At 42.2% G+C, this 14,240-nt stretch overlaps 1 protein-coding gene across 4 annotated transcripts in view; it reads left to right on the forward strand.

Annotated features, from left to right (window-relative positions):
• Positions 1-1,150: 1,150 nt before the first annotated feature.
• SLC25A13 (solute carrier family 25 member 13) overlaps positions 1,151-14,240 on the forward strand; it is a 160,020-nt gene continuing 146,930 nt past the window's right edge. The window contains exons 1-2 of one of the 4 annotated variants that reach the window (XM_087945406.1): positions 1,173-1,288; positions 7,281-7,295. In XM_087945406.1, coding sequence (XP_087801532.1) covers positions 1,277-1,288; positions 7,281-7,295 — 27 coding nt within the window. In that variant the 5' untranslated portion in view covers positions 1,173-1,276. Of the gene's footprint in view, positions 1,289-2,113; positions 2,135-7,280; positions 7,296-7,340; positions 7,481-14,240 lie in introns of those variants that run through there. The other 3 variants (XM_087945407.1, XM_087945408.1, XM_087945409.1) reach the window with 3 other exon arrangements.

Raw genomic sequence — 14,240 nt, forward strand, 5'->3', positions numbered from 1 at the left:
CAATTTCTATAGCCTCCCATCTCAGCAAATGACTCTGGGAGCTCACAATTCAAAACATATTACAATTAATATCTTAAAAACATTTTAAAACAGGGATGTCAAACTCATGTTATGATGCAGCATCACATGATGTATTGGGGCTTTTCCTCCCTTGGCTAAACTGAGCATGGCCAGCATGTGATGCATCCGGCCCCTGGGCCGCAAGTTTGACAGCCCTGTTTTAAAACAATAAAAGTAAAAAAGCATTAAACCAGTAAAAACATAAAAACATCTAAGTATACAGAAAGCAAGATGTCTGTGCTGTTAACAATACTGTATAGCCCAGAGGCAGGACGTTTGGCACAGGTAGCACTCCAGACTAAAGAGCATAGTCAGATTTTTTTAAAGCTTTACAGAAGGTTAACAGAGATGGGGCAATTCTGATTTCCAAAAGGGCTAGGGCTGCTGCAGAAAAACCAGCTGACATTCTTTGGCTGATAGAACCTGTATGCCTGTCCTATTTGATCTAGTTGGACGGATAGAAATTCTGGAAAAAAGATGATCTCTCAAGTACCATGGTCCCAAGCCATGACAGCTTTATAGGTAACTACCAGCATCTTGAATTGCATTGGTAAACAGCTCAGGCAGTCGTGTTATGTGTGCCATATATCTGGCACCCTTTCTTCCAAATCACGGTTCACTTAAGTCTGTGAGCCCTCACGAACTTGCTTTCCTTAACTTGGCCACCCTCCTTCTTAACGCTTTTGTGATATAAGACGTGTCTATCCTGGAGAGAGGCGTATGAATGACAAGCAAATGTAATCGAGAAAGGAAAGGGGAGATGTAAACTTTTGACAAAAAAAATTGTTTTCGGGCATTGAGTTTCATGTCAAGTCGGCAAGGACAACAGTTTTTTGTAGGTTTCTTTTTCCCTCTCTTTAATTAATCGATCCGTCCCAAACCCACGACAACAGGGCAGGGAAAGTCAGCGCTTCCACTCCATGGGGACGCAGCTGCAAAAGCAGACCAAACTGCACTCAGAAAATCGCTCGGCGCGAAGCCCACTCGGGGCCACTCCAGGCACGGATTTGCTTAAGCCCGTTCGCGACAGCCGCGCCAGGCCCGAGGACACCGGCGGATCACGCGCGTCCCAGCTGCTCTTGGAGGCTGGTTTCAGCCAATGGGCGTGCAGGAGCGGCCCTTCCTCTCGGCTGGTTGGCGCGTCAGTCCCGGCGCCGCTTACTACTGCCTTCGTTCGCTGTGCCGGGGAAAGAGGCCGGCTGCACAAGGTAAAAGCATGGCTGCCAAGGTAAGTCCCAGGGTCTGGCGCGTGGAGAGCAGCGCGAACACTTGCTGGTACTGCGCCCTTGCAGCAAATGGCTTCTAATCCGGGCTTTCTGCAGGCAGGCCTTGTCTAGCAGGGCAGCCGAAATGGGCAGCATGCTGTGTGACCTAGGGCCTGTCCTTGGGTCGCTTGGCCCGCTTTGGGTAGCGGAACCCTAGCCGCGCTGTTTCCGGATCCGAATAGGGAAAGGAGACAAAGAGGATTTGCTTCAATCTTCTGGCCTTTTTCCTGATGGCTGAGGCAGTGGATGGGAACAAGCTCGCTGTCTGTTGAGAGGGACGGAGAGTTGCATAATGATCTTGCCCAAGTGCTCTGCTAAATCTTGCTAATTATCCATTTAGTCCAATTAGTTTATGTAGTGCAGTGTCCACAAAGCCTAGCCAAGAGTTTAATAAGTTTTCCCCAGATCTGATAGTGCCTTTTGAGGATGGAGATCTGATTGTTTTATTAGGGTCCATGGCCATTAGTAGATCAACCTACCCCCCCTACATCCCCTAGTAGTTTTACTGAACATTTTAAAGAGTTTGCAGTACAGAAAGAAAAGTATTTTGGGTACATTCAGATTATCTCTGGGTTCTTGGTTCCTTTCTAGAAAACAGCTGTTAAGGCCTGCCTTTCACAGTAAGATATCTGCCTGAATATTAAGATCCATTCTGGTTCTTGCAAATATGAATGTGGGCTTACTCACATTTATTAATGGGTTTATTTCACATTAGATCTGCCCAGGAGTTCTGTCCTTAAAAATGGATTGGGAGACACTGAATCTTGTTAGATTCCAGTTTCCATTAGCTGAAGCCAAAATAGACAATGGTAAGAAATAATGACATTTATAATCCAGCACTATCCCGTGACCACTGGATTCTGTTTCTTTCCTCTGTAATAAATAAAATGGCTTTGGAATGCCATTTCTACCTGCGCTCTTCAACTTTTAAACTGTTCTTAGTTTGGAAACAGATTTCCTGTTAGAGATATAAATTCAGATCCTGTATATTTATAGAGACTATCTTTCATACCATAATAATTTTCTTTCTTTGTTGGAATAGTATCTTTTTGAAATAACTGTCTGTTCCTAGTATAACACCTGTAACAGTTCAAAGAGCTAAGAATGATACAAAGGTCATATTTATGTAAGATTTTGGTTTCAACAGTGATAAAAGTCACTTGACTAACTTTGACTGTTCCCCAATTCAAATACAGAGCGAAAGCTGGTTGTTAGCCAAAGGGAGGAATTAGATTAAAAGTATAGTAATTATTTATTAACAAATATATTTAAAAATCTTAGGCATTAAAATTCCTTATTTTCTTGTATGCTCCTTTTTCTCTCTCCCATTAAATACCATTTGACTGATGCAATGAATGGAGGGTTGGTTGGTTCATGCATCACATTAAAGAAGCATGATCACTGATTCCAACCAATGCATTGAACCACAAAGTAGTAAGCTGCATATTAGTACAGTATTTTGCGTATACTATGTGATTAATTTATGGTTCATTTTATGATATGAATTCAGAACGTTTGACTGAACCATTCGATTAATCATAGAATAAGTGTGTTGTGTGAATCAAGCCAATATCTTTATTGATTTTGGTTTAGTACTTTGGACAGTGTACTAAATGACATTAGTCATAGTGGTTTGCACAACAGTGGTATTTAAATGAGTGACTTGTGGTTTATTAATTGAATCATACTTGATCAGTGTATTTTATGTTATTACCTTTCTCTTTAATATTGATATTGAAGTTAAACTGAAAAGAAAAAAGTAAAACATTAACAATAAAACCTTCATTATGATTATAAAACCAGCAGTCACAGCCAAATGAAAACAAATTACAAGCACACACATACACAAGCACACAGGTTGCCATTATGTAGCAACTGCATTTTTTAGTAACTTCAAAGTTACAATAGTGCTAAAAATCAATGTAGTGATGTGTTCTCACATTTATGATCTTTACAACAACTCTGCTGTTATTTTCACTTGGTTATTTATGCCATCCCAAGATATCCTCAAAAAGCAAACTCAGTTCTGTTCAAAGAAATAACAAAAAGTAAAAGAAAATTAAAATAAAATTGTAAGCAGTCACATTATTTACATTTAGCTATTTATTTATTTAAATTGCTGGTCCCAATTGTGGCCACTAAACAAGGACTATGTGTTTACATACAGAGAGAGAGGAGAGAGAATGTGCGTGTACTTCTGAGTTTATTTGTACTTGTAAAAATCCATATATTTTTAATGTCTGTGTGTATATGTTAAAAAACTGGTACCATTTTTTGAAATTGAAGGAGAGATGAGTGGTACTTAAAGAGTCACAAAATAGACCAATGTGGTAGGATTATATCCGAATAATTGTTGAATAGGGAAAAGAATAAATAGAAGTCATGCTTTTGGTCAGGGAGCTGCTTTTTTGGGGGGCGGCGGTAGGTGATAAAAACTGGGTGTAACTGTGGAGCAATAAAATATCCTACGGCTCATAGACTACTAATTGATCCTCATAATGACATATACATAATATAGGATGGTATTTTGCAATGCTCTGGCAGAACAGAAGGCATCTGATTGGACAAAGTGAAATTTCAGAACTATGTTGGTGAAAAAGTAAGAAACGGACAATATGAATATTATGGGAATATCTTTTCTAGTTGAGGAAGTTCTCATTGCAGCTAGCCAGCCAAACAGAAAATACTGAAGAAATGTATTCATACATATGCAAGTTACCAAGTGAAGCCATGCTTATATGAATGGTCTATCATGCACACAGTACCACAGAGATAATTTCCATGTTGCTTCAGATATATTGGGATCAGTTTTTGCTTGCAAGAAAATTGGATGGACATGTAAAAGAAATAATGAGTAATCACAGTTTCCTGTAAGTGTCCAAAGTATATAATAAGCTATATGTATGATATTGTCACACAATATAACTAATGATTTAGTTACATAAAATGTCATTAATTCCTACATGAAAGAGGATTTGTGATGATGACACTACTATAACATTAACCAAAGCTATAATTTTAAATATATTTGTTTTCACTGCACATATTGGAACTTCTTAAAATATGTAAGATTTTGTTGTAAATTGCAAAGAGGTCACAAAAGATGGGTGTCCTTTGTTCATTTACTCCCTACAAGTATAACATACTCATTTTCAGACATAATAACATTTGTGAGGGGGTGAAAAAAAACCTGAATTTAATGAAACGCTTTTGGGTTGTTCTGGTGATTTTTTTTTAATCTTCATTGGGCTTTTTTTCTAGCCTGCTGAGATACTTATGAATTTCTAGTAATGATTAGAGTCTGAATGTTTTGAAGACACTATATTGTCCTGTATTGTATTAAGATTTAATTCTTAATCATATTTTATTATCTAAAACTTTTGTCTAGTTATAATGAAATTGCTTTTATTTATACTGTCAAATTGTTTGAGATGATTAGCCAGGCATCATACAATATCTTAAAGAATAACTAAAGGCCATGTTACCTCTAAGTCTCCCACCTCTATTTTTGTGGGTCCTTGAATAGTGTTGATAACAGTCAACCATGTGCTTTCCTACTTTTTCTGAAGCAGAAGAATGAGAGATATAATGCAACAGATTTGGCATAATTTAAAAGCAAGTATCTCCTGAAACTTCCCTCTTACCTGAAATAAGTCTTAGTCCTCTCCATGACTCCATCCAATTTCATCATGGTCTCTCTTGAAACATGATTTGCTACAGCCCATAATCTCCCTTAAAATTTAAAATATACCTCTTAACTACCAATTTTTTTCCCTTCTATACTTGTATCTGAATCTTAAACTATTTTCCTCAAAAATATACAAATCCACCTTGATATAATATATATCAAACACAGCCTCTATTTGCATATGATATGTATGTAGTTTGTGCTAATGGTTTTAGGCACCAGGCTAGAAAACAGGAGACCAGTGGTGGTATTCGACTGGTTCGGCATGGTTCTGGTGAGCCGGTAGGAGCAATGAGCAGTGGAGACCGAAACGGTTCTCTCCTCTGCTCTGTTGTTGGGCCCACTCACCCGCCCGGGCTCCCATACTCTCTTTTATCTGCTGAATTTGAAGTGCAGGTGCTTTGCGCGGCACAGAATAGTGCTGCGCGACAGTTGCTGAAGCAACCAGGATCGTGCGGGCTTGCAGGAGGTGAGTTAGAATGCCTCTGCATCTGCGCAAACGCCTCTGCACCTGCGCAAAGTGTGCATTTGGCGCGTGCTTGCACACAAAGTGTGTGCACGCTCACAAAGTGTGCCCACCAAGCCACACCCATTGAACTGGTGGAAACAACATTTGAATCCCACCACTGCATGAGACTATAAGTAGTAATCCCATCTTAAGCATGAAAGGAGGCTGGGTGAATTTGAGTCTCTGAGCCATTCTGTCTCAACCCAGTTCACCTCACAGCTTTTTTTTTAATTATGGCAAAAGTACTAAGTTGAAAGATATTACTATCATTACATCACCATTTTGAGTTATTTTATAAAAATGTAACTTGCAAATATATCAATTTTGCGGCTTCACTCAGTACACTTTACATTAAATATATAGTTGACTTGCATAGAATACTTAGCTGATATTTGGTTGGTTGGTTTATGGTTTAGTGCAGGGGTGTCCAACCTTTCACCTTCCCTGGGCCACATTAGACGATGAAAATTTGGTTTGGGCCGCACATAATTAAATTAAATAAGAAATTAAATTAATTAAATTAAATAATTAAATTAAATTAAATTAAATTAAATTAAATTAAATTAAATAAATTAAATTAAATTAAATTAAATTAAATTAAATTAAATTATTATTTATTATTAATTATTTATTAAAAATTATTTATTTTTTATTTTATAATTTTCCGGCCAAATTTTGCGGAGGGGAGGGGGGGAAAGAAAGCTCGCCCGCCCCACGTCTACCTCTCCTCCTGCAAATGCAGCAGCAGTGGCGGCGGCAGCGGCGGCAGAAGCAGCAGCGGTGGCGGCGGGGCAGAAGCAGCAGCGGTGGCGGCGGGGGCAGAAGCAGCAGCGGCGGCGGTGGGGGGCAGAAGCAGCAGCGGCGGCAGTGGAGGCAGAAGCAGCAGCGGTGGCAGCGGGGGCAGAAGTAGCAGCGGTGGCAGCGGGGGCAGAAGCAGCGGCGGCGGCGGGGCAGAAGCAGCAGCGGCAGCAGCGGCGGCGGGGGCAGAAGCAGCAGTGGTGGCGGCGGCAGCAACAGCAGGAGGTGGCGGGGCGGGACTTTTGGGCTGCGGCTGCCCGCCTTTTCTGTTGCTCACCTCGCCCCGCCTCGCGCCTGCCTCTCCTCCTCCTCCTCGCTGGATCTTTCATGAAGGTTGGGGTGGGCGTTGGGCCGCATTACGAGGCGACCTGGGCTGCATGCGGCCCGTGGGCCGCGGGTTGGACAAGCCTGGTTTAGTGTATTGTGCAAGCAAAGGTTTGTAAAAGTACAGGATAAACTGAAATTCTTGCTTGGACCCATGAAACTTATGAATAATAGTTTCCAAAATGCAGGTTTAATATTCTTTTAATTTAACTTAATTTAATTTCTCCCCTATCAACTAAACCTATAATATATGCCTCTGAATAAACATTCTCTGGATGCTGAATACAAATCAGATTATGCTTTGAAATTCTTTGGAGTATCAAATACTTTTATGGAAGTTTGCAATATTTTATAAAAGATGAGATTTCTATTGAGAGCTGCAGTTTCTTAGTACCTTAAATATTAGAAAAGCAAGAATGTTTTCCTTGTGGAAATATCAACAATGAACTAATATTTATATATTTGGAAATTTACATAAAAATTACAGAATCAGATTGTAATATAATGAAAATTTGACCCCACATACCTGGTGTTTTTTAGACAAGAGCTCAAGTAAATGTGAAGGTTTCTTTCTGGTTTCTAAAAACATCTTTTAATATATTCTAATAATATTTGGCTTTTCCCCCCCTTGCTTCAGCCAAACAATGGATTGGTGAGTCAGTGACATGTTTTCTAACGCTTCTGTCTCCGTCAGAATCCTGCATGCCTACTTTTTAAATTTTAATTTGTTCATTCATTTTTGTATATTCTTTTTCACTTCAGTGTATTTTTCTTCATATGCATCTCAAATTGCTAAGCATCTTCATCGCAGTGTCCAAGCTCTTTGAAAATGAATAGGTACTTTAACATTATCACTATTTATAAATGTGTCTTTCAAAACTGGGCATTCCAAGATTTTTAGATATCCAGAAAGTCAAATGCTGTTTGAGGTGTTTCATGTTCCAAACAGATTTGAAGAAGCTGCTTTGGGAACAAAATGGGGCTGTTTTATGCTCACTACATTGCAAAAAGATCTAAACCAGGGGTGTCAAACTCAAAGCCCAGGGGCTGGATCTGGCCCGTGGGGTGCTTAGATCTCGCCCGTGGAGCTGCCGTGGAAATAGCGAAGGATTGGCCAACAGTGCCTTGACGAGCAAAAATATAATTCGCAAGAGCTGCTCTTTCCAGCTCCGTTTTCACTGGCAGAGGGTTGCAGGAGGTTGTCCCAGCCGAAAACAGTTCACGAGGGCCACACATGGCCCCCCTGAGCTCCATTTTTGCTCGCAGAGGGTTGCAGGAAGCTGTCACAACCAAAAATGGAGCTCAGGAGCCCGTTTTCATTGGCAAAGCACTTGGGCCACCACAGTCACAGATTACATCATGCTTACCATGCCCACCCTGGCCCTCCCAAGGTCAAACACAACCCTGATGTGACCCTCAGTGAAATTGAGTTTGGCATCCCAAGTCTAAACAATACCAGAATACTTCTGGGACAGTCAGAACATCTCATTTAAACTCAAAATTGTACTTTGTTCCTGAAATGATGTTCTTTGAATGTGAAATATTTTGGCTATTACTAATGCTGTAGATCTTTCCAATACTGTATTTATAATGCAGTTTGCCAGACTTGTTCATAATATACAAATTAGTGTGTATTCACACACTTCATGCTATAATGTGATTGCAGTTTTTTTGTTTTTTGTTTTGGCCTAACATGGTGAAAACTTTGTAAATCAAGATTAATGGCTTACCATATTGTACAAACATAAAAATTTCAGTTTATTGTACAAGCCATTAATAAACAAATAGTGTATCAATTAGATATTGTCATTGAAAATTCCTAGATTAATAAAACCTATATGATACAATATTATTCTTTTGTGTATGGGAACAGCCTTTGGTCTGTAAAATTGCAGGTAGTGTTCAACTTACAACCATTTGTTTGGTGACTGTTCACAGTTACAACATCACTGAAAAAAATGATTTATGAGCATTTTTCACACTTTATAGTCATTGTAACTTCCCCATGTCACCTGATTGAAATTTGGATACTTGGCAACCGATTCATATTTATGATGTCCTGGGATGACATGATCCCCTTTTGTAACCTTCTGACAAGCAAAGTCAATGGAAAAGATAGATTCCCTTAACAACCATGTTACTAACTTAACAACTGCAATGATTCACTTAACAACTGTAACAAGAAAGGTTGTAAAATGGAGCAAAATTCACTTTAAGAACTGTTTTGCTGAGCAACAGAAATTTCGAGCTCAATTGTGGTCCTAAGTCGAGGACCACTTGTATATTTCTTGACTGGTCTTAGAATTATGCCTTTATTTTAAAATAATGCTTGTAGTAGTTGTTTGTAATTTCATTAACTGCCAAATTTATTTATTTTATTACTAGGTTATTATGATTTATGTGTCTTGGTCCTTTGTGATACAATTCTGGAATCTGAGGAGCTACTGAATCTTTCAGGGAAAGATTCTCAGTTTCCATGGAGATGGTATGTGCCAAGTTGCAGTTGGTACAGGCCAAAGAATATAAGAAATAATATATCAAAATTATCTCTTGGCAAGTGAACTTTTAGCTAAACGCTTTTATTATACACACACTATTCTGTCATTTTTGTCTTGTTTGCTATGATGTTTATGCTGTCTCATACAATTTTATCTTATTTTGCTACAATCAGTACTAGTTGAGAAAAACCAATATTCTCCTCCATGCTGCTATGAGAGTCCAGGAATGGGTAAGACTTCTCCCTCTTACATTATTGAGCTGAGTCTGCCAAAGATATAAAAAGCCAGCCCCTGCTGCTGGCCCCCAGCTTTTTGACTCGACTCCTTGATCAACAAGCGCAATGTGTCTCTGGAGCTCTCCTAGTATATGCAGCAGCAAATCCAAAATTGAAAGGAGAAAGGAAAAGAAATAACAGCAGCATAGCTCTCAGTGGAGCTGTGCCATTGAGGAGAGTGGGGATCCACTTTCCTTCAGTGTCAGGCTTTGGCGCTGGGGCTCTGGCCTGTGAAAATTGTGAGTAGTGGCTGGGAGCGTCGCCAGAAGCCTCCCATACAGTTATCCTTTGACGCACAGCCCGGACAAACGATCGGTGCTCCACAGCTGATTTTCAGAGCGCTAGTTTCAGTGCCTCTCAGCTCTGCGATTTAATCAATAGTTCTGTTGTGCCTATAGAGCGTTTTTCATACTCAGCCTCATCCTTTTTCAGTCAGCCTCAGAACACGTGGCAGTTGGCCATTTTAAACTGGCCTAAGAGTAGCACTGCGTTTTTGGGCCTCACAACAGGGAGCTGCTCACCTGGCCCATGCATTAGGGCAACACTCTGCAGAGAAAGCTTGCAGCGCCTCTAGTGTTGACCCTTGGCAGAATGGAGAGCAATCTGGCCCAATCTGAACAACCGGGCCTTGAGGAAGCCCATTGCTCCGAGGTTTCCGTGAGGCCATTAAAGAGAAGGCAGCAAGACCATTCTGCTAAACGGAAGCTGCAGCCAAGATTAGAGCCAAGGCTTTTGCACCCAAGAAGGCCTCGAAATCCGAACTCAGGGCCGAAAAAAGAAGGCATGCTGCCTTGGAGAAGCAATTTGCCAAGAACCTGGAGCAGATGAGAGGGAGGAGCCAACCATTGCTTCAATCGGGATTTACAGGCTGGCCCAGAGGCTGTTTCCAGGGTTGGAGAGGCAGAAACAAGTTCTACAAGTCATCTGCAGGCATGGTCCCAATGATGAAGCTTTTCCCCCTCAAAACTTGAGTAGGTCTGGGTCTAGTTTTGGACAGGATGCCTGGGTTCCATAAGCCTAGGGTGGAGGCCACCTTTACATCTACAACTGCTGGCCTTTGCCCAGTGGATCCTCCTATAGGCAGCAGGCCCGAGGATATTAAGGATATGGTTTCAGTGGCCATCAGGCAGGGAGTTGCTGAGGGTTTTCAACAACTCCTTCACCCTTCTGGAAGGGGCCACGGTTTTTTCCCAGCCTTCCCTCAGGTAGTCCCTCCTGAACAGAGGAAGTTTTCTAGGATCCATGAGCAAAAGTTTCCTTCCATTCATTCTGATTGGGGAGAATATGAGGACGGGTTCTATGAATCCTTCAGAACATAGTCACTCCTCCATGTCAGAGGAGGAGGAAGGCGACATTAGAAATTCCAACTTGTCAGAGGATGAGGGCTTAAGGCCTGAGCAGTCCATCTCTGCTGCTGTATTCAGGCCATCCTTATTCAAACCTCTCCTGCATAAGGCCTTAGTCACTGCTCAGCTAGGACCTGATGAGGTGGCATCAGAACCTCCAACGGAATCTTCAGACTCTTTATTTTTGAAACCAATTGTTCAAGCTGAGGTACTTCCATTACCTTGTTATTTCTAGACATGGTGTGTGATCAGTGCACTTCTCCAAGATCAGGGCCACACCCCTCATCTCAGGACAGGTGTTTTTATAATGTGAGCCCTTCCTTGGCCAATGCCCTACTAGTGCCATCTGTCAGCCTTCAAGAACTTGGAATGGTTTTTGTTGAGATCTCAGTTTACCAGCCCACCCGGAGAATTAACATTCCATCTTCCAAGGGGGTAATCCAAGCTGATGCAAGTGATGTAGCAGTGGGAGCGATGCTGCTGCAAGCAAATGAGACTGAAACTTTACAACCTTGTGCTTACACCTCCTGCAAACTAACTGAGATGATGGGAAAGAAGATGGGCTATTTGGGAAAAGGAAGCTTTTGCTGTCCGTTGGGCTTTATTAACCTGGAGGCATTTTCTTGAGGGGCAAAACACTCCTTTGAGGTGTGGATAGATCATAAAAATTTGGAGGCTCTAAAAATGCCTCAAAAATTGTCGCCTAAGCAAGTCCGCTGGGCACAATACTTTAAACGGTTTAATTTTTCATTGAAGTACTTCCTGAGGGGGGGGGGAGAATTTTATGACAGATGCGTTATCTAGATTACCCCAAAATAACAGTATCTTCCCAGAAATGATCCATCCTATTGTCCTGACTAGACAATTGGTGGCTCCAATGGTTACCAGAGCCCAGGAAAAGGGAGAGGTCGATCTTTCCAAGGACTTGATTGCACAGTTAAAGAAAGCTCTAAAACTAGATGATTGGTTCCTGACCCATTCAAATGACTGTACGATTAGAGATGGTCTGGCATGGGTGGGGCCAAGTTATATGTACCAGATAGCTTGTGGGGACCTATTTTAAAGCAAGCCCACGATTCAAAAGCTGCTGGACATTTTGAATTCGTGAAATGGCAATTCTGGTGTCCTACACTAAAGAAGGACATTGAAGCTTATGTAGCTAATTGTCCTATATGCGCTTTGGCGAAACGGCCACCGGGAAAACCTGCCGGCTTACTACAACATGTAGCTAGGCCGACTGCTCCATGGGAAGAAATTTCCATGGACTTTATAGTGGAATTGCCTGAAAGTGGGGAAAATATAGTCATTTGGGTGGTAACTGGCTTGTTTTCCAAGCAGGTACATTTCATACCTTGGGCAAAAATCCCATTTGCAAAAACCTTGGCTAAATTGTTTATTTTGTATGTCTATAGGTTACATGGTGTTCCTGAATGGATAATTTCGGATAGGGAAGTCCAATTTATGTCAAACTTCTGGAAGCTATTCCTGAAGTTATTGGACTCTGCCCAGGGCTTAAGCTCTTCCCACCACCCACAAACTAATGGGGCTTGTGAGAGAACTATTGGAACAATACCTTAGATGTTATATTAATTATCAACAAGACGATTGGTCTGGCCTATTGCCTTTTGCAGAAGTGGTGTATAATAACTTGGTTCATAGCAGCAGTGGTTCTCTGTAGAACTGCTGCGAGCATCCAGAGAGTGGGAGGTGCTCCAGTCTTCACTTCTCACAGGCTGAGCTATAATTGAGGAACGCTCCTCCTCCTCCACGTGACTCCTCCATGCGTTTCCCCAGTTTTAGCTCAGCCTTCGAGAAAGACAGGCAGCTTTTCTACTGTTCCTTGGCCGTTTCAGGTTTGGCATTTCGCTGTGTTCAGGTTTGCTTTGCTCCGTTTCTTTCCTTGTCCCCAGCGTTTTGAGTGTGGTCCTAAATTTAGTTAAAGAGCGATTTCGCTCTCAGGAAAGAGATAAGGGGTCGGAGCCCTTCGCCCCCACCCCTCCTCCTTCTTCCTCTGCTGTTCCAAGCGTGCTGTGCTTAGTCGCTTGGCCCCGCGCTATTTTTAGCGCGTAGCTGCGCTCTTCCCCCAGAACGCCTTAGTGGAAGCAACGCTTCTCTCCCAGCCCTTTATTTGTATTTCTTGCTTTTTTGAAGTTGCGATTCGGCTGGTGCGTCTCTGAGCTGTGCGCTTCGAGCCGGGCGGCCATTTTGGGCACGCCTCGTGGCCGGCGCCATTTTGGTTCATTTTAAAAAAAATAAAATTTTTTATTTTTACCTTAATTCGTGAGCTGCGAGGCCTTAGTAGGCCCTTAGCGGGACCGTCAGGCCGCGTGGAGACCCTTTTTTCTACCTGGAGGGCACTGTGGCTCCGTGCCTCTGTTGTCTCTCTTGGTTAGACATCGTTGGCTTTTCTTTCCTTGCCCGCAGCTCGCCCAGAGGCGCAGGCACGTACTCCCCATTGTTGTTGGGGGCTGCCTAAGGAGGCCCCTTTATCCTGTTTATACATAGTTTCTTGGTCTCAGCGTTCATTTGGTTCATTTGGAATTTAGGTTTGAGGTAGTAGGTTTTTACTGCTATTTCCTTGGGTCTGATTGGCCTCTTTGGGCCCGGCCCACCAAAATAATAAATAATTGTTGTATATAAATAATAACTTTAGATAGATTTTTTTCTTCTTTTATTACCTAGAGTTAAAAAAATAATAATAATAAAATAAATAAATAAATAAATAGTTAGATAAATAGGTTAGAATTAAGAGAATAATTTTTTTTTTTTTCAAAAAGGGGGACGTGACCCAACCTTAGGAAAACCGGCTTGCGTAGTAGGCCGAACTCCTAGGCGTGCCAACCGCCATTCCTTGTTGCCAATCCTTTTCTTTGATACCATGGCAGAGGCCAATACTACTGGCTCTTCTCTGAAGGCCAAATCAAAGACACACTATCTTCGCAAAAGGGACAAGGACTCTTCCAGTACCTCTCAAAGAGATGCATTACGGCGCCATATGGCCCTAGAAAAGGAGTTTAGCAAACGGGCTAAAGAGTCGCATTCTGTAACACCTGCCCTACCTTATACCTCCGCCCCCCTGCCAAGTCAATCTTCTCCCTCCAGGTGCGGTTTCACCACCCAAGGCCGCCAGCCCACCCGTACGCCCGAAGCGACCTTCACGCCAACCGCTGCAGGCCTACGCTCTGAAGATCCTGCTTCAGCCATCATCCCGGATAGTCTTAAGGAATGGATGCAGTCTGTCATCCGTCAAGGTATAGCCGAAGGAATGCAGCAGCTGTCCAGACCGGACTCCTGAGGGAGGACTCCCGAGGTCGAGTCTTTATCCCGAAGGTCTCTCTCCGGGCCAGCGTCTCAGCATGGTCAGGTACCTTCTCACATGGATGCCCCATTCCCAGAGGGGGAGGATACCCAAGAAGAGGAGGCAGTGGGCCTTGAGCCCTTCGAGGAGGACGAAGGCTCTGATAGAGGGTCCTTACAG

This window comes from Notechis scutatus, chromosome Z (assembly GCF_049901735.1).
Source record: "Notechis scutatus isolate UNSWTSFEM ecotype Mainland chromosome Z, rNotScu1.2, whole genome shotgun sequence".
Lineage (NCBI taxonomy): Eukaryota > Metazoa > Chordata > Lepidosauria > Squamata > Elapidae > Notechis > Notechis scutatus.